Genomic DNA, 18,246 nt, shown 5'->3' with positions numbered 1-18,246 from the left:
TCTCCTGTGTTAGCCTCTACCCTAAACACACACACACACACGTTCACACATACGTATACCAACATGCATGCACACCACACACACACACATATGCGTGCACAAAGAAAAGACAAACTCAGTATATCCTAAGGAAAGAGGGTAGCGCCTATAGAAGAGGCACTTGCCTCAGAAAACTGGATGAAGGGGAAATGGTAAAAGACCCTCCTTCCTATTTAATTTAATTTAATTTATTTATTGATTTGAGAGCAACAGACACAGAGAGAAAGACAAATAGAGGGAGAGAGAAAGAATGGGTGCGCCAGGGCCTCCAGTCACTGCAAACGAACTCCAGACGCGTGCGCCCCCTTGTGCATCTGGCCAACGTGGGACCTGGGGAACCGGGCCTTGAACCGGGGTCCTTAGGCTTCACAGGCAAGCGCTTAACCGCTAAGCCATCTCTCCAGCCCCCTCCTTCCTATTTTAAAGGATGCAGAATGGAGACTGAAGAGATGGCTCATAAGTAAAGCACTTGCCATGAAGACTAGAGCTGGGATTCTCCCCACTCACACAAGAGCTGTGTGTGCACGTGGAGCAGCCCCTGCCTGTAATCCAGTGCACAGGAAGCAGAGATGTGGAGTCTCTGGGGGAAGCTGGTTAGCTAGACTAATAGAAGTGGTGAGCTCTGGGTTCAAATGAGAGGCCCCACCTCAGTAAATAAGGTGGAGGGCAATTGAGGAAGACATGTGGCATTACCCTCTGGCCTCCATATATGCGCACACGCATACGTGAATACATGTACATCACACACATACGCATGCAAAAAAAAGTGATGCATGATGATTTGGATCTATTAGAAGAAAAAAATAAATATAAATATAAATGGGCTGGAGAGATGGCTTAGCGGTTAAGCGCTTGCCTGTGAAGCCTAAGGACCCCGGTTCAAGGTTTGATTCCCCAGGATCCACGTTAGCCAGATGCACAAGGGGGCGCACGCGTCTGGAGTTCGTTAGCAGTGGCTGGAGGCCCTGGCACACCCATTCTCTCTCTTCCTCTCTGCCTCTTTCTCTCTGTGTCTGTTGTTCTCAAATAAATAAATAAAAATAAACAACAAAAAAGTTTTAAAATAAATAAAAATAAAGTTTTAAAAAGAAAACATGAGGACTGAAAGAGATAACCCAGAAGTTAAGGTACTTGCCTGCAAAGCCATATGGCCACAGTTCCTTTCCCCAATACCCACATAAAGCCAGATGTACAATGTGGGACATGCCTCTAGAGTTTGTTTGCAGAGGCTAGAGGCCCTAATGTACCCATTTTCTCTCTCTCCTTCTCTCTCTCTTTCTGAAGATAAATAAATAAATACTAAAGAAAACATGAGAGCAAACCATAACACTCTGGGGATTGAAAGGAATGGGCTAAAATAACAAGAGAATGCAAGGCACCAAAATGAAATCACAGAATTAAAATCTTCAATGGAGATAATAAGAAGCAGAATTAACCATGCGGGGGGAAAAATGATTGTATAAAATCTAAAACTATAACCTGAAAATTATTGTATTCAAAAAATACAGAAGCAAAGAATAGACATTAAGAATAATTTTATGTTCCAGGGGAGAGACTAAGGGAATAGGGTTCTCCAACAAGAGAACAGGAGTCAACATCATCTCTAGGAACAGTGGGGAACACAATGGTGGTATGAAAACTAAAAGTCCTCACTAAACTCCAGCCAAGATTAGTGCAAAAATATATGCCTCAATATAGTACATGGAACACCTTTTAGTCTCAGAGGTAGAGAAATATTCCTACTAATGATGCATGATCTTCAGAGAGAAACTGGGCCCACCCACCAATCTCTTAGCTCCTCCTGCATGGCAAAAAAGAGAAGGAACTAGGGATGTTGGCTCTGGGGTTTAATCTCTTATTGTCAACTTGACAGGATTTAGAATAACCATGGAAACAAGTCTTTGAGCAACTCTGTGAGGAAGTTTCTGGATTGGGTTAATTACAGTGGGAAGACCCACCCTAAGGGTGGCACTATTCCATGGACTGGGGTCCCAGATTGAATAAAAGGAAAAAGTTGGTTGAACACCAGCATTCACCCTCTCTCTCTGCTTCCTGACGGCAGCTGCCTCACACCCCGGCCTCCATGCCTTCCCCGCCATGATGGACTGTGTGCCCTCAAACTGTAAGCCCAAACAAACATTTCCTTGCTTAAGTTGCTTTTGTCAGGTGTTTTGTCTCAGCAACAAGAAAAGTAACTCATACACTAGCCCAGTTTCCAAAGGGATGTTTGTAGAGTTTTAGAATTTTATACCAAACCAGGGGAGAGACCATGGGAGCGTAGAGGGAGAGAACTGTTAAATTTTTTTTTTTTTTAATTATAAGAGCTCAGAAAACATAATAAGCACAAATGCTCCATCATCAACTATTTTTTTAAACGTATCTCCCTAGCAGATAACAGCATGATAATTAGGCTCTCAGAGATAGGACAGTCCTAGAAAATTGGACATGAGGATTGAAGTCAATTAACTATAATGAAGTAGCAACAGTAGTTATGAACTGTGTGATGAGATTAAATGCAAAAGCTAAATGCTGTTCTGGTAAAAGTCACAATGAGTGGAAAATGTGTCACACTACATCTCAAATTAAATTCACAATGACTGAGAAGTTGTGGGTAAGAGTTGGGAAAATGAGAAGTAGCTAACTTTTTTTTTAATCACATAAGAGAGTAGAGATGATGCACTTTTACTTTTCTGAATTTGATAACTTAAGAAATGATGGGAGAGGGAGAGATGGCTTAGTGGTTAAGTCACTTGCCTGCAAACAAAAGGACCCAGGTTCAATTCCCTAGGGCCCATGCAAGTCAGATGCACAGGATGGGGCGTGAGTTTGTAGTTCGTGGCTGGAGGCCCTGGTGGCCCATTTATTCTCATTCTCTCTCCCTCTACCCCTTTGTCTCCCTCCCTCCCTCCCTCTCAAAAAATAAATTTTTAAAAACAATACAATATTAAAAAATAAGAATGACAGTCTAAGTCTGATAAATGGAAAGTTATCCCCCACTTTAATTGAAACAAGGACAGTCATAAACACTTCATACAAAAGACAGAGGAAAAGATCAGGTTCATAAACACTGAGAATCAGGAAATAAAATAATAAAATAGAACCAAAATATCCTACAATAACGTGAAAATGGAATTAGTTTCCACTGCTGGAAAGCAAAGACTCTCAAATCTGAATTATTATTTTTTCAGGTGGATCTCATGTAACCCAGACTGACCTGGAACAAACTATGTGACCTTGAACTCTTGACCCTTCTACTTTTATCTCCCCAGTGCTGGGATTACGTATGTGCACCAAAACCCTCAGTTTAATGCTGTGCTGAGGATGGAAACCAGAGCTTTCTGCACGCTAGTCAAGGACGTTAGGCACTGAGCCACCTCCCCAAATCTGAGGTCTTTTTTTTTTTTTTTTTAAACACATAAGTCTATTCCCTTCTAAGAGGCATGCCTCTAACATATAACACAAAAGGTTTACAAATCAAAAGAGGGACAAACAAAACAGAATTCACACAGACAGGAAACAAACATAGGTTCCATGATGCAAAACCTTTTCATAAGAGTTAATGTATTTCAGGAAGCACTTAGATATTTTTGAATCTGTGAATACGTATGAGGGGGAGAGTCAAATACTCATTCCATGTCTAGGACATCAGAGAGAAGGAGAGGAAGAGACGAGGGTCCCCTAGTCCCTTTAGAAGTCCTGTCTGCAGTGACCAGAAGATCCCTGATTTACAGAGTAAGAATGCCAAGGGAGGCAGCGGGATTAACATATGAAAGAAGCCAGTTGACGAAGGCCTGTGGACATCCTTCCTTATCTCTGATGTACTAGGTAAGAAAGCATGGGAGAGGCAGGCGCTGTGTAAATGACCTATGAGGACCCAGGAGACTACTGGTCCAGGGCTTTGGAGTGTGTGCCGTTTCTCAGCTCCCTAGTCCACTCCCATTCTCAGGAGTGTCTTCCTCTTTCTTAATGAACTCTTCATTCATAATACCTTGTTGCCACGTGTCCCTGGTGCAGCTCTTTGTCTCAGGACACAAAAACCTGGAAATCTCAGCAGGTGCCTCTGTCCCCTGCGACCTGTACCTATAACAATCGAGTCACATGATGTATATGGCTTATGGGAGTTCAACTCATATTTTATTTCCTAAGAACATGGACATGATCAAATGTGACATAAATTGAGTGGGGAGACATAGTTCTGTCACGGAGAAAGATAAAACATAACAGAATTCTACACCTCTCCTCCAGCTATTCTTTTTTTTTTAAATATTTTTTTAAATTTATTTGAGAGAGAGAAAGAGGCAGAGAGTGAGAAAGAATGGGCACACCAGGCCCTCCAGCCATTGCAAACAAACTCCAGACGCATGCGCCCCTTAGTGCATCTGGCTTATTTGGGTCCTGGAGAATCAAACTGGGATCCTTTGGCTTTGCAAGCAAACACCTTAACCGCTAAACCATCTCTCCAGCCCCTGCCAGCTATTCTTTATGAACATGGCTGTGAACATCTATTTTATCTGATTAAGGACATTGGAATAAGATATACAAAGATAGGCTGGAGAAATCGCTTAGTGGTTAAGGCACTTGCCTACAAAGCCAAAGGACCCAGACTTGATACTCCAGGACCCATATAAGACAGGTGCACAAGGTGCCACATATGTCTGGAGTTCATTTGCAATGGCTGAAGGCCCTAGTGTGCCTATTCTCTCTCTCTCTTTCACTCTTTTCTTCTCTCTCTCTCTCAAATAAATACAAACAAAATAAGAAAGACATATGAAGATACTATGTCAATCTACTTTGCATTGCTGTAGTAAATTATTATATTGGTTTCTCTCTTTATATATATATATATATATATATATATATATATATTAATTTATTTATTTGACAGAAAGAGGGAGAGAGAGAGAGAATGGATGCACCAGGGCCTCCAGGCACTGCAAACTAACTCCAGACACATGCAGCACCTTGTGCATCTGGCTAATGTGGGTCCTAGGGAATTGAACCTGGGTCCTCTGGCTTTGCAGGCAAACGCCTTAATCACTAAGCCATCCCTCCAGTCCTCAGTTGCTTTCTTGTTGCTTGGACAAAATATCTGGCCAGAAGAAGTTTAAGGAAGGAAAGCATTTAGCTTAGCTTACTTTCTTGGGGGAGGGCCGTTCATCATGGTGGGAAAAGCATGGGAGGAACAGAGAGAGGATCGCATCAGCAGGGAGGAAAGTAGAGTGCTGGTTGCTCGGCTCACTTTTTCCTTTGTATTCAGGCCAGGCCCATTGAATGGTGTCATCCACAGGGTAGGTCCTAGTCTACTCAAATCCCCTACACGCATGCCCAGAGATTTACTACCATGGTGATTCTAGATCCCTTCAAGTTGCCAACCAGAGAGTAACCATCACAAATACCTTGTAAAGAAAAGACATTCCTTCAGCTCATAGTTTGAGGGGCAAGAGTTTGGCGTTGGCTTCTGGTGATGGCCTTGTGGCAGATGTCAGTGTAGAGGGAATGCATGCCGAAGGGAACACACAGTGAGACAGGAAGCCAGAGAATGACTCGGGGCTCAGGCTGGGCTGTAACAACTTACATTTGTGAGAAGGGACTTGAGCAGGGTTTCTGAAATGAACACTGATTTCAGTCTCATTTCATGTACTTTACGCTGTGCCATACTTTCCAGCACAGGGATTCTTTAAAGGCAACAAACCCCAATGATTTAACCACCTTCTACCAGGTCCCACTTCTTGGAGAACCCCCCCCCCCCCCCCCCCGGCAACACCAGCACGCTGAGCACCAAGGCTCCAATAGGTGAATCCTTGGAGGTACAAACCACATCTCACAACCACAGCAGGCATGCCCTTAAGGACATACTCAAAGCAAGATGGGGATCACTGGTTCTTAGGAGATGGTGAAAACTTTTAAAACCATGCGTCTGGGGAGACGACTCAGCGATTAAAGTCTTGCCATCCAAGCATGAGGACCTGAGTTCAATCTCCGGCACCCACGTAAAAGCCAGATGTGGTGGCGTGTGCCCACAATTCCAGAGAGACAGTGACAGGAGGATCTCTAAGGTGCTCTGACTAATTCATCTATGCTAGTTAGACAGCTCCAGGTTCAGTGAGAGAGACCCTGTATTAAAGAATAAGATGGGGCTGGAGAGATGGCTTAAGGGTTAAGGTGCTTGTCTGCAAAGCCTAAGAACTCATGTTCCAACCTCCAGGTTCCACATAAACTACACGCAGTGATGCAAGCATGCAATGTCGCACATGCACGCAAGGGGGCGCACACATCTGGAGTTCATTCACAGCAGGCTGAAGGTCCCTGGCGTGCCCATTCTCCCTCCCTCCCTCTCTCTCTCTCTCTCTCTCTCTCTCTCTCTCTCCCTCTCTCTCATAAATAAAAAAGAATAAAATGAAGAGTAGCTGAAGCAGATACCTGATGTTAACCCGTGGTCTCCACATGCATCTACACATGTGTCCACCCACATATATAGACCACACACACATACACATGCAGAAAATAATAGAAAAAGATTTTTTAATTTAATTTTTTATAAAAAGATTGCACACATATACCCCCCTCTCCCTTGATCCAATTCTGTGGAGGGTCTTTGGTGGGGTTATTGGTATAGATTGTGGGGACCAAGTGTTCTCAGTCAGTCTCTGCAGCGATAGGGGAAACAGGGTGTTCCAGGCTGTTCCCACCCGCCCTGGGGCTCTTACAGTCTTTCTACCCTGTCTTCTACGATGCTTCCTGAGCTGTGGTGGGGAAGATAGACATCTGAAGAAAAATATATTTGAACAAACTTCATTGTTTGAAGGAATAAGCAAGATGGAAATCATTGGTTTCTTGGAAAAGAAGAGGTTTTTTTTTTTTTTTTTTTTTTTAACAACATATGCATGCTCTAAAGTGTGGCACAGTGTAAAGTACAGGAGATGTGGTTGGCAGCAGATGGCCAGTTGAGCAGCAAACCCAACAGGCAAGTGGCTTTTCCTTTCCCCGTAGAGTCCAGAGAGGGTTGTATACCCCACTCAGCTAAGTATTCCCAATAAGACCCTCCACGTGCCCAAATACTCTTGGGTCTGAACAGGATGGATCATTGCTCATCTGGTGTCCCGGAAAGCTGGGATGAGTTCTCCTGAGAGAAGCTTAAGGGCGTGCTGGCCATGCGCGAGCTAAGCTCTCACCTGTGTGTGTTCACTGCGTCTCGCTGTCGTTTCCCTCCGCAGTTTGACATGCAGAGGATAACCCTGGAGGAACTGAAGCACATCCTGTACCATGCCTTCCGAGATCACCTGACCATGAAGGACATTGAGAACATCATCATCAATGAGGAGGAGAGTCTGAACGAGACCTCGGGGAACTGCCAAACGGAGTTTGAAGGAGGTAGGTGTGCCTAATGCGCCTCATGGGGCGTCTTCCCAGGGCGCGATAAACTTCCGTCTCCATGTGAAAACTGTGTGGACAGTCTCCATGGCAGAAGCCTTGGACGAAAGCCTGGAAACCCAGGTCTCAATTAATAAGCCCGTTTTGGAAAGATACAGTGGGTTTCTTTTACTCTGGCTTTTGTTGTTGTTTATTTTTACATCAAACACTTCTCCTTTTTCTTCTCTTCACTTCCTCTTTCTTCTCCATCTCTCCTTTCTCCACGATGTTCTCTTTCAAGATAGGCTGTCCTCAGACAGACTCAGGATGTAGTCAGGGATGACTTTGAACTCCTGATCCTGCTGCCTCGACCTCCCAAGTGCTAGGGCAGAGGCATGCACTACCACATCTGCCTATGCAGTGCTGTGTTTATGTGGTATGTGAGTATGTGTGTATGAGTGTGTGTGTGTGTGTGTGTGTGTGTGTGTGTGTGTACTTGTGCACACACGTGCATAGGTATTATTTGGAGGTCAGAGGACAACTTTTTAAAAATATTTATTTAATTAATTTGAGAGAAAGAGAGAGAGAGAGAGAGAGAGAGGGAGAGAATATGGGCATGCTAGAGCCTGGTGCCACTGCAAAGGAACTCCAGATGCATGTGCCACTTTGTGCATCTGGCTTTATGTGGGTGCTGAGGAATTGAGCCCTGGGCTGTCAGGCTTTGCAAGCAAGTCCCTTTAGCCACCGGGCTATCTCTCCAGCCCAAGAGAACAAGTCTTGAGTGTTACTCCTTGCCTTCCGCCTTGTTTGAGGCAGGGTCTCCCGTTCACTGCTGTGTTCACCAGGCTAGCGGGCCCACTAGCTTCCTGGTGGCCTCTTAGCCCTCTTGCCTCATCTTCCTGCATGCTGGGGGGGGACATGGGAGGGGGACATGCCCCTATCACTCCCACCCTGCTTTTTGAGATCAGTGACACTGGGGTAAATTTTTGTTTCTTATTATTTGGTTTCAGTTGCTGGCAGCTACCGAGCTAATGGTCTTGTGGCTGAATCATCTATCCATCTGTTACTGGATCCTTAGTCATCATTCTTGGGACATTAGTCAATGTCTGGGAATATAAATTAAATCTGAATGCTTGCCTAAAATTCATTTGTTGCCTGCTGGTTTGATATGGACACAGTCCAAAGGAAAAGGGCTAGAAGGGTGCCGTCCAGCATATTATTAGCTACTTTCTTATTGGGACCAAAGTCAACCCAAGAAAGCAAGGGTTTATTTCAGCTTATAGTTGGAGGTTGCAGTCCATCCCAGTAAGGAATGCATGGTACCAGGAGCTTGGGGTAGCTGGTCACACTCGGTCCACAGGGAGGAAGCAGAGAGAGATGAATCCTGGCGCTCCCATCACTGTATCCTCAAGGATCCCAGCCTGTGGATCGGTGTAACCACAGTTAAGGTGGGTCTTCACACCTCAGTTAACCTAAGCAAGATAAACTCTCACAGGCACGCCCAGCGGCTCATACCGAGGCGATTCTAGTTTCTGTCAGGTTAACAATGACTATGAACCATCGCAAACATGTCTGACAAGTTCTGATCACTTGTTTGCATGCTGGCCTGAGCCCTCAGCATGGCTCTGAGATGTAAGGTCTTTTCCTCCTGGGGTTGCAGATGAAGCAATTGAAGTTCAGCAAGTCTTTTATCCCAAGCCAAACAGCGGTTATGGGCTCGAACCCAGGATTACCCGGCACAGCCCTACCCTGCCGTGTTCATTTGTCACCCAAAGGTCCTTTCCTGAAGCTGAGACGTCTCCATCTCCTTCCCTCATTCTCTATCTCCTTGCCAATGAAATCATATGGAATGTGTACGTGGACCCCCTCAAGACACACCCTCCCCTCCTCCTCCAATGTTGTCTCTAAACGGAATACCAGCTGCAAAGGTTCTTCTAGGCATTCTGACAACGTGTGGGGTGGGGAGGGAGGTAAAGCAATAATCATTAATCGGGGAATAAATAGTTTCTGTGAAAGACAAGGCTGAGCTACTCCGCACCAGTCAGTGCTTTGGCACCGTGGATAAGACAAGCGAATGTCAAGGAAGATCTCTGGCTCAGGTGTGTGGGTTATGTTCCTAGCTCTGTCAGCTGACGGGGTGTTATGGCCTGGATAGGTTCTGGAAACTTTAGGAGGTGAAACTTAGCAGGAAGAGTCAAGTCACCAGGGGCGGGTCCTGGGAGCCATACTATCCCTGGCCATGTCCTGTCTTACCCTCTACTGCCTGGTCAGCCGTGATGTGAGCAGCTCCCCTGACCGCACAGTCCAGCTGCCAAGATGCTCTTCCCTAGCTCATGGGGCCAAGTGACCATGGACTGAGCCTTCAGAAACCATGAGCCAAAATTAATTGTTTTGCTTCTGTCAGGCATTTTGTCATAATGGCAAAGAAAGCCACTAATACACGGTGTGACTCTCAGAATGTTGTTTAATCTCTCTGAGTCTTAATTTTCTAATCTATTCGCAATGGTAGTCATATGTAGATACAAAATTGTCTGGGCACAGTGGAAGGTCATAAAGAGTTTTGCAGTCAAATCCAAGGTCCCCAGGACAGTCATTCAGTCAGGCTACCAAGTACGCACCTGCATGGGATGACCTGCCTGCTCACCTGGGCCTGCTTGATAGGTATCTCCTGCCCATCCAGATGAAAAGGGTACGGTACTTCCCCTACTCCATCTGCTCCCTGCTGGCCTGCCCTGTGACTTTCCTAAAATAAACCGTGTCTCCTTGGGTTGATGTAGAAGGTGAATGTAGAGCTGAGGCCGGTGGCCAGTGGAGGAGGGATTTTTAAAGAGAGTTGAGGCTTTGTTCAAAAAGAAAAGAAAAGGATTTTTTTTCTTCTTTTGGCAACCTACAACAACTGTAGGAAAATTTTCTTTAATTTAAATTTTTAAAAATCATGTTATTTAAAAATATTTTTCCTATTTTTATTATTTAGTCTGTATGAATATGTGTGTGTGCATGTGTATGATGTATGTATGGTGTGAGTGTGTGTGCATGTGTATGGTGTGTGTGTGTATTATGTATGTATGGTGTGTGTGTGCGTGTGTGTGTATGACGTATGTATGGTGTGTGTGTATATGTGCATTTGTATGATGTATATATGGCGCACGTGTGTGCACGTGCGTATGATGTATGTATGGTGTGTGTGTATGATGTACGTATGGTGTATGTGTGTGTGTGTGACATATGTATGGTGTGTGTGTGCGTGTGTATGACATATGTATGGTATGTGTGTATATGTGCATTTGTATGATGTATGTATGGTGTGTGTGTATGATGTATGTGTGGTGTATGTGCATGTGTGTGACATATGTATGGTGTGTGTGTGCGTGTGTATGACATATGTATGGTGTGTGTGTATATATGCATTTGTATGATTATGTATGGCATGTGTGTGTGCATGTGTGTATGATGTATGTATGGTGTGTGTGTGTGTATGACGTATGTATGGTGTGTGTGTGCGTGTATATGACATATCTATGGTGTGTGTGTGTATATATGTGCATTTGTATGATGTATGTAAGATGTGTGTGTGTGACATATGTATGGTGTGTGTATGATGTATGTATGGTGTGTGTGTGCGTGTGTATGACATATCTATGGTGTGTGTGTGTATGACGTATGTGTATATGTGTATGTGTATATGTGCATTTGTATGATGTATGTATGGTGTGTGTGTGTGCACATGTGTATGATGTATGTATGGTGTGTGTGTATGATGTATGTATGGTGTGTGTGTGCGACATGTATGGTGAGTGTGTATATGTGCATTTGTATGATGTATGTATGGCATGTGTGTGCATGTGTGTCTATGATGTATGTATGGTGTGTGTATGTGTGTGCGTGTGTATGATGTATGGTGTGTGTGTGTGTGTGTGCATGGGCCATGGTGTGCATGTTGGAGGACAACTGTGGCATGCTTCTCTTCTTCCACCTTCTTGAGACACGTTTTTCTCTCTAGGCACTGCCGCTTGGCTCCACCTCCCATTGCTATGGGCACATAAGGATTGCAGACACGTGTGTCACTTTGCTTCCCGCTTTGTGCTGGTGTTGAGGATGAAATGCAGCTTTGGGATTCTCCCGATGCCACCTCCCACTGCTGTGCTCCCGTTAAGGTTGCAGACGTTATGCCCTGCTTGTGCCCAGCTGACGTGCGTTCCGGAGGATCCAGAGTCCGGTTGTCAGGCTTGCCACTTCTCTTGTCCCATTTTAGGCTATGTCAGTCAGTAGTCGGTTTCATAAGTCCATAGCCATTACTTTTTGCATTGTTGTGACCAAATACCTAACCAGATGCCACGCAAAGGAGGAGAGGTCTACTGTGGCTCACAGTTTGAGGAGCTACATAATGGCATGGAAGGTATGGTGGCATTCATGGCCGCGGGGATGTGTGGCTCAAATCCTCCTATCTCAATGGACCGGGAAGTAGAGGGCAGACAGGTCCTGAGGCTGGGCTCTAGAACCTCAAGGACCACCCCCAGTGACCCGGTCCCACTTCCTTCAGCAAGACCCCACCTCTTAAAGGGCTCCACCCTTGCCCAGCCACCAAGTGTTCAAACACATGAGCCTGTGGGGAACCATCACATTCAAACCGCAGTGACCAAGAGAAGACTGGCCCTGAATGCATGCTACAGTGATTACAGCTCTCAAGCCAGGTAGCTCTGGCTTGCCGTGAGAACCACCTGAGCAGAGCTTGGTAGAGCTTTGTTTTGACGTTCCTGAAACTCACTGAGGCAGAGCTGGAGTGGGACAATGAGTCCCACGGGCGCCAGTACCTCCACAGACACACAGCCCAGTTTCCAACATCCACACCAAAGCCAGAGCAATGATGAACTCATTATATCCACAGTCACCCAGCTGGCCAATGTCAGGGTCTGTGCAGACTGCTGTCTCCAGGAAGAACTCTGAGAGCCACTGCCTGCCATTTGCCAAGTGAAGCAGCGTTAAAATAAGGAGAAAGAGCTTGTCACTAAAGCTTACAAACCTAGGTCCTGCCAGAAGGCAGAAGTCTGTTAGTACATGGGGTTAGTTAGCAAGCTTTTAGGGTTATTTTTCCTATCTCTCTCTCTCCCCACTTCTCTGTGTGTGGATAAGCACATGTGTATAGGTACATATACACTTGTGTGTGCATGCATGCCAACCTCTGTCCTCCACATGCATACACAAACACGTGAATACACATGCATCTATGCATGCACACCACACACACACACACACACACACAAAGAAAAAAAATTAGCTGGTGTGGTGGCGCGCACCTTTAATCCCAGCACTCAGGAGACAGGGGTAGGAGGATCACTGTGAGTCTGAAGCCAGCCTGAGAAGACGTAGTGAAGTCAGCCTGGGCTAAAGGGAGACACTACCTCAAAAAAACAGAAATAAGTAAATAAATTAATTAATGAAGGAAAAAAATCTTAAAAAGGACTTATTTTGGTTTAAGTTTTGGAGTTAGCTATTAATAAAAAAGAGAGGGGTTGGAGAGATGACTCAGAGGTTAAAGGGACTTGTAAACCCTGAGTACCCAGGTTAAATTCCCCACCTAACCTTATAAAATTGGGTGAGCGTTAGCTTGTAGTGGCAAGAGATCCTAGCACACCCTTACACACACACACACACACACACACACACACACACACACACTTCAATTAATAAGTAATTTTAATTTTAAAAAGAGAGAGAAACTGAGGGTACAGTTTATTGGTAAGGTGTATGTTTAGCATGTGTGTGGGCCCTGGGCTCACCATTAAAATAAAATAATGTGAAATAATAAAATATAAAATAAAATACTAGGGGGTTAGAGTGATGGCTTAGCGGTTAAGACACTTGCCTGAGAAGCCTAAGGGCCCAGGTAAGTCAAATACACAAGGTAGCTCATGTGTCTGGATTTCGTTGGCAGTGGCCCGAGGCCCTGGTGCGCCCATTCTCTCATTCTCTCTCTCTCTATCTATCGCCTCTTTCTCTCACTCTCAAATGAATAAATAAAATATAAAATAAAACAAAGGACTAGACTCTGAATACAAGATCCCATGAGAAACTTCATTTGAAAATAAAGTTTGGGTTGAGCCATCCTGGTGGGAAGGGAGAGGGCTGAGGGACCCCCCCCCCCAACAAACACACTGTTTGTAACAACGTGGACCAGGAAGCAGAGAGCCCTCCAGGGAGTGATGGGGCCAGATTATCACCTTCAAGGTCTGCCCCTAGTGGTCTGTACCCTAAAGGTTCCACAAACTCCCCAAACACCACCACCATCTCGAGACCAAGCATTCAAGCATGGAGGGGACATTTCGCATCCAAAGAATAACACCGGGAGAAGGGTGACAGGGCCAGCTAGGTACAGAGGATGGAAGGTAATTAGGAGTGAGCTATGGTCTCTCCTTGGGAGCTGGAGCCCGCTGCCCCTGCAATGAGGACCTGCAATGAGGGAGGCCACAGGGAGCTTTGATGCACACTGAGTGCTCTAGAAAGGTGAGTCTAGCCGCGGTAAAGAATGAACTAATGAGGACTGGAGAGATGGCTTAGCGGTTAAGCGCTTGCTTGTGAAGCGTAAGGACCCGGTTCGAGGCTCTATTCCCCAGGACCCACGTTAGCCAGATGCACAAGGGGGCGCACGCGTCTGGAGTTCGTTTGCAGAGGCTGGAGGCCCTGGCACACCCATTCTCTCTCTATTTGCCTCTTTCTCTCTCTGCCTGCCACTCTCAAATAAATAAATTAAAATAAACAAAAAAAAATTTTTTAAATGAACTAATGAGGGCTGGAGAGATGGATAAGTGTTTATGTCGTTTGCCTGCAAAGTCAACTGACCCCAGTTTGATTCCCCAGGACCCATGTAAGCCAGATGCACAAGGGCACACGCATCTGGAGTTTGTTTGCAGTGGCTGGAGGCCCTGGCACGCCCATTCTCCCCACCCCCTCTCCCTGCCTATTTCTCTCTCTCATAAATAAGTAAAAATAAAAAGTATTTTAAAATTAATAAAAAAGAGTGTACGAATGAAGGAAAGAAGCAAAGGAAAAGGCTGTGGGTATCTGAGGTCCCGTCAGCTGTGCACTGGAGGCTGTAGGAAACAGGAGGAGAAATAAGCACACAACACAAACACCTAGGTTTTCCTTGGCCATTTTGGATGTGTGACTGGTGGACTTGTGTGGCCCAGGGGTTTCTAGGCTCTGGGCATTGTCTGAAGCAGGACACACATGCAGCTTAATGCAGGTTGCGGGGCAGGGGAGGGGTGTTGTACCAGGTTGCTAAATGTTAGTTTTTTTGTGTGTGGTTTTTCCAGGTAGGGTTTCACTCTAGTCCAGGCTGACCTGGAATTCACTATGGAGTCTCAGGGTGGCCTCGAACTCATGAACTCATGGTTATCCTCCTACCTCTGCCTCCTGAGCGCTGGGCTTAAAGGCATGTGCCACCACATCCGGCTCATTGTTAGGTTTCAAGAGTGTGTGGTGAGTGGCTCAGGCAAAGCGGAGTCTTGGATTACCAAGCTGTCCCTATGCTTGTCTGCCTGAGTGGGGTACAGCTTTCACTGCTTTACTTCATTGACCATTGTAGTCATTCTTCCAAAGCCCCCAAGCAGTTATCAACAGCTCCTTTCATAGGCAGAAAAAGTGAGCCTCGGAGAAAATGGGGTAATTTTCCCAAATTCCTAACTGGCAGTTAGAGGAAGAAGTCAGATCAAGGTGCAGTCTGAGAGCTTGGATTCCAGGCTTATCATAGGTGGACTTGGAGTTTTCTTGGAAAGGTAAAGACCAGCCACGAAGGGGGCTGGGAAGATGGCCCAGTGGGTAATAGCCTTGCTGCGCAAGCAAGATAACGTGAGTTTAGATTTTCAGAACCCACGTACAAGCCGGACGTGGTGACAAGCTTCTGTGATTCCAGCACTCCTACAGTGAAACGGAAGGCAGAGACAGGAGACCCCTCAGGAGTTCATGGTTCAGCTAGCCAGGCACCACACAGTGGCAAACAAGAGAGACCCTGTCCTCTTGTCCTTGTCCTCTGACCTCTAGACATGTGCTGTGGCATGTGTATGCCCACACTTACACACACACACACACACACACACACACACACACACACACACACACAGAGGTTTAAAAAGCAAGCCAGGAAGGGTAGGGCATATAGGGTGTAATCTCAGCTACTGAGGAGGCTGAGGCAGAGGATCACAAGGTCAAGGCCACTGTGAGATACAGAGCAAGTTCAAAGCCAGCTTGGAAAAGTTAGTGAGCTTGGTAAGTTGAAAAGAATAACAAAACTAAGTCCCAATGGTGGATCACTGAGGCAGGGAGATTGCTGTGAGTTCAAGTGCAGCCTGGGCTACAGAGGGACTTCAAGGTCAGCTGGGGAGACTTAGCAGGCGTGGCAAGTACAAAGTAAATCAGGGGTGGGAAGGCGGCTCAGCAGGGAAGAGCATTTGCTGCACAAGTGCAAGAGCCTGGAAGAGGCCTGAGTTTGATCCTCAGCACACATGTAAAAAAGCTGGATGGCCAGGCACATCTGGAACCGCACTGTTGAGACAGGACAATTTCTGGGGCACACTGCTCAGCCAGTCTGACTAAAAAACAGCAGCTCCAGGTTCAGTGAGAGAATCCGTCCCAAGGAAACAACGCAGACAAGCAATAGAGGAGGACGTTTTGGGCCACTGCATGCTTGCATGCACATGGGACACACGCATCTACACACACACACGTGTACACGTCGTGTGCATACCACATGCTGCACATACTGCGTGCATGCTAAAAGTAATAAATACGCCAAAATGGTGGTCCATGCACTTCTGGAAGGCTGGGACCGAATTGTTCATGTTTAAGGCCAGCTGTATTAATCAGGGCAGAAGAGGACCAGGACTGATGGAATGAATTGACATTAAAAGGGGAATTTATTGGATTATCTTAAGGCAGTCTGGTAATAGCAGTCTGCAGGCCCAAGAGCCAAGGAATCCAGTAGCTCCTCAGTGCCCATGGCTGGAGGCCTCAGTAGTCCCAATCCAGCACTGAAAGCCTGGAGGATCCTACAGAAACACTGGTCTTCTGCCCATGTGAGAAAACTGAGGAAACTTGCTTCCAGTGCTGACAAAGGATAGCCAGAGTCGACAGATGAACATATAACTGAATAAGGGGGTGGGGAGCAGGGTAAAAGGCACTCACCAGGAGCAGCACAGGCATCCAGGGAGAACAAGAAGGAGCTGGGCCCTTTGAGAGCTTTCTTATATATAGTCCATCACCAGAAGGACTGCCCGCTTTGGAGGAAGGACTTCCTTCTTCAGCTATTCCTTCCTGGAAGCCTTCCTCATAGACCTGCCCAAGAGGGATGTCTCTGTATTTCTAATCTGATCAAGTTGACGGCAGAACTTGATAATCACAAGCCCATACCACCCTTTGTCAACTTGACGTCCAGCCGCATCTCCCTAGATCATACTCAATTTTCAAATAAAAACAGCGGCCAGGCCATGATTCCACCTAACACGATATAACTATCCCATGGGCAACCAGAAACAAGCAATCTTTTCCCCTAAACACAAGGCATAGCATTCTCAAATAGGCACCGAATCGAAGTGTTGCGTTCCAATTCCCATCTGCTTCAAAGCTGCTATCGTGACCAAATGAGCTAGAAGGTCCCTGCTGCTTATAAGATATTGGGGTAGATCAGGCGTGGGCTTCATGTGATCAAGCACAGTGTGGTGGTTTGAACATAAGTATAGATTCAGGTGCTTTATTAAGCTTGTAGCTTGGGTCTTCCAGCAGTCTGGCTGGAGAAGGGGGAGGAGGTCACTGGGGGTAGATCCTGGGGGTTCAGACCAAAGGTGTGTTTGGGGGTAGATGTGATTCCAGCCAAAAGGTGTGGAGAGCAGGGTGAATTCTGGTGGGGTCTGGGCTTATCACTTTTTGGTGTTTTCTGTCTGGAGGTTGTTTTTCTCTGCTTGGATTTGTGAAAGGGAGTCAGCTTCTTCTGCCATTGGTGGAATTTTCCCTGGATATGTAAGCTTGAAATAAATTCCTTCTTCCCATAAGCACTGTCAGGTCTGGATGTTCATCCTGGCACTGTAACCCAGCACAAAACCATAAACTTACTTAAGACATTATAAGGTGGCTTTTTGCTATTTTATTTTTTAGTGTTTTAAAATTATTTATTTGTGAAGAGAGAGAGAGAGAGAGAGAGAGAGAGAGTATTTCACTTGCTATTGCAAACAAGTACCCATCAGGCTTTATATGGGTGGCTGGGGAATTGAACCAGAGCCTGCAGGCTGTGTAAGCAAGTGCTTTAACCACTGAGCCATCTCTTCAGCACTGCAATTTTTTTTTACTTTTTATAACTTGATGGCATGGTGCTCAGGCACAAGCTCTGTAGATGGCAGCATTGTGTTGCAGGGCTAAAAAGTTGGACACGCCTGCCTTTATTTGCCAGACATTTATGTCTCCTTTATCAGCAATGGCTTCAAAGATTTTTGACTTTCGGTTAAGATGGTGGCATGGGAACCATGCCACCATGCCAAAGCAGCCTAGGGGGGGAAGAGAAAAAAAAAAAAAACCACAAAAAAAACCAACCCACAAACAGCAAAATACACTCTTCTACTAAAAAGTGTAGTGTACAATTGTTTGTCTCCCCCTCTCTCTCCCCCCCCTCTCTCTCTGTGTGTGTGTGTGTGTGTGTGTATGTATGTGTGTGTGTGTATAGATGCACACACCCTATGCCAGAGGAAGATGCCAGGTATCCTCCTCGATCACTCTTCCACCTTATTTTCTGGAAACAGAGTCTCTCACTGAACCTGGAGCTGGCCATGTTTTGGTTAAAGCTGACCGACCGGCGAGGCCAGCAATCCTCCTGTC

At 45.8% G+C, this 18,246-nt stretch overlaps 1 protein-coding gene across 1 annotated transcript in view; it reads left to right on the top strand.

Annotated features, from left to right (window-relative positions):
- The window catches only part of Caln1 (calneuron 1), a 471,181-nt gene that overhangs the window by 438,399 nt on the left and 14,536 nt on the right, over positions 1-18,246 (top strand). Inside the window, exon 5 of the mRNA XM_045142964.1 lies at positions 7,254-7,410. Within this exon, the coding sequence (XP_044998899.1) occupies positions 7,254-7,410 (157 nt within the window). The remainder of the gene's footprint in view (positions 1-7,253; positions 7,411-18,246) is intronic.

The sequence above is a fragment of the Jaculus jaculus genome, chromosome 2 (assembly GCF_020740685.1).
Source record: "Jaculus jaculus isolate mJacJac1 chromosome 2, mJacJac1.mat.Y.cur, whole genome shotgun sequence".
NCBI lineage: Eukaryota > Metazoa > Chordata > Mammalia > Rodentia > Dipodidae > Jaculus > Jaculus jaculus.
This window is presented reverse-complemented; position numbering and strand designations above follow the sequence as displayed.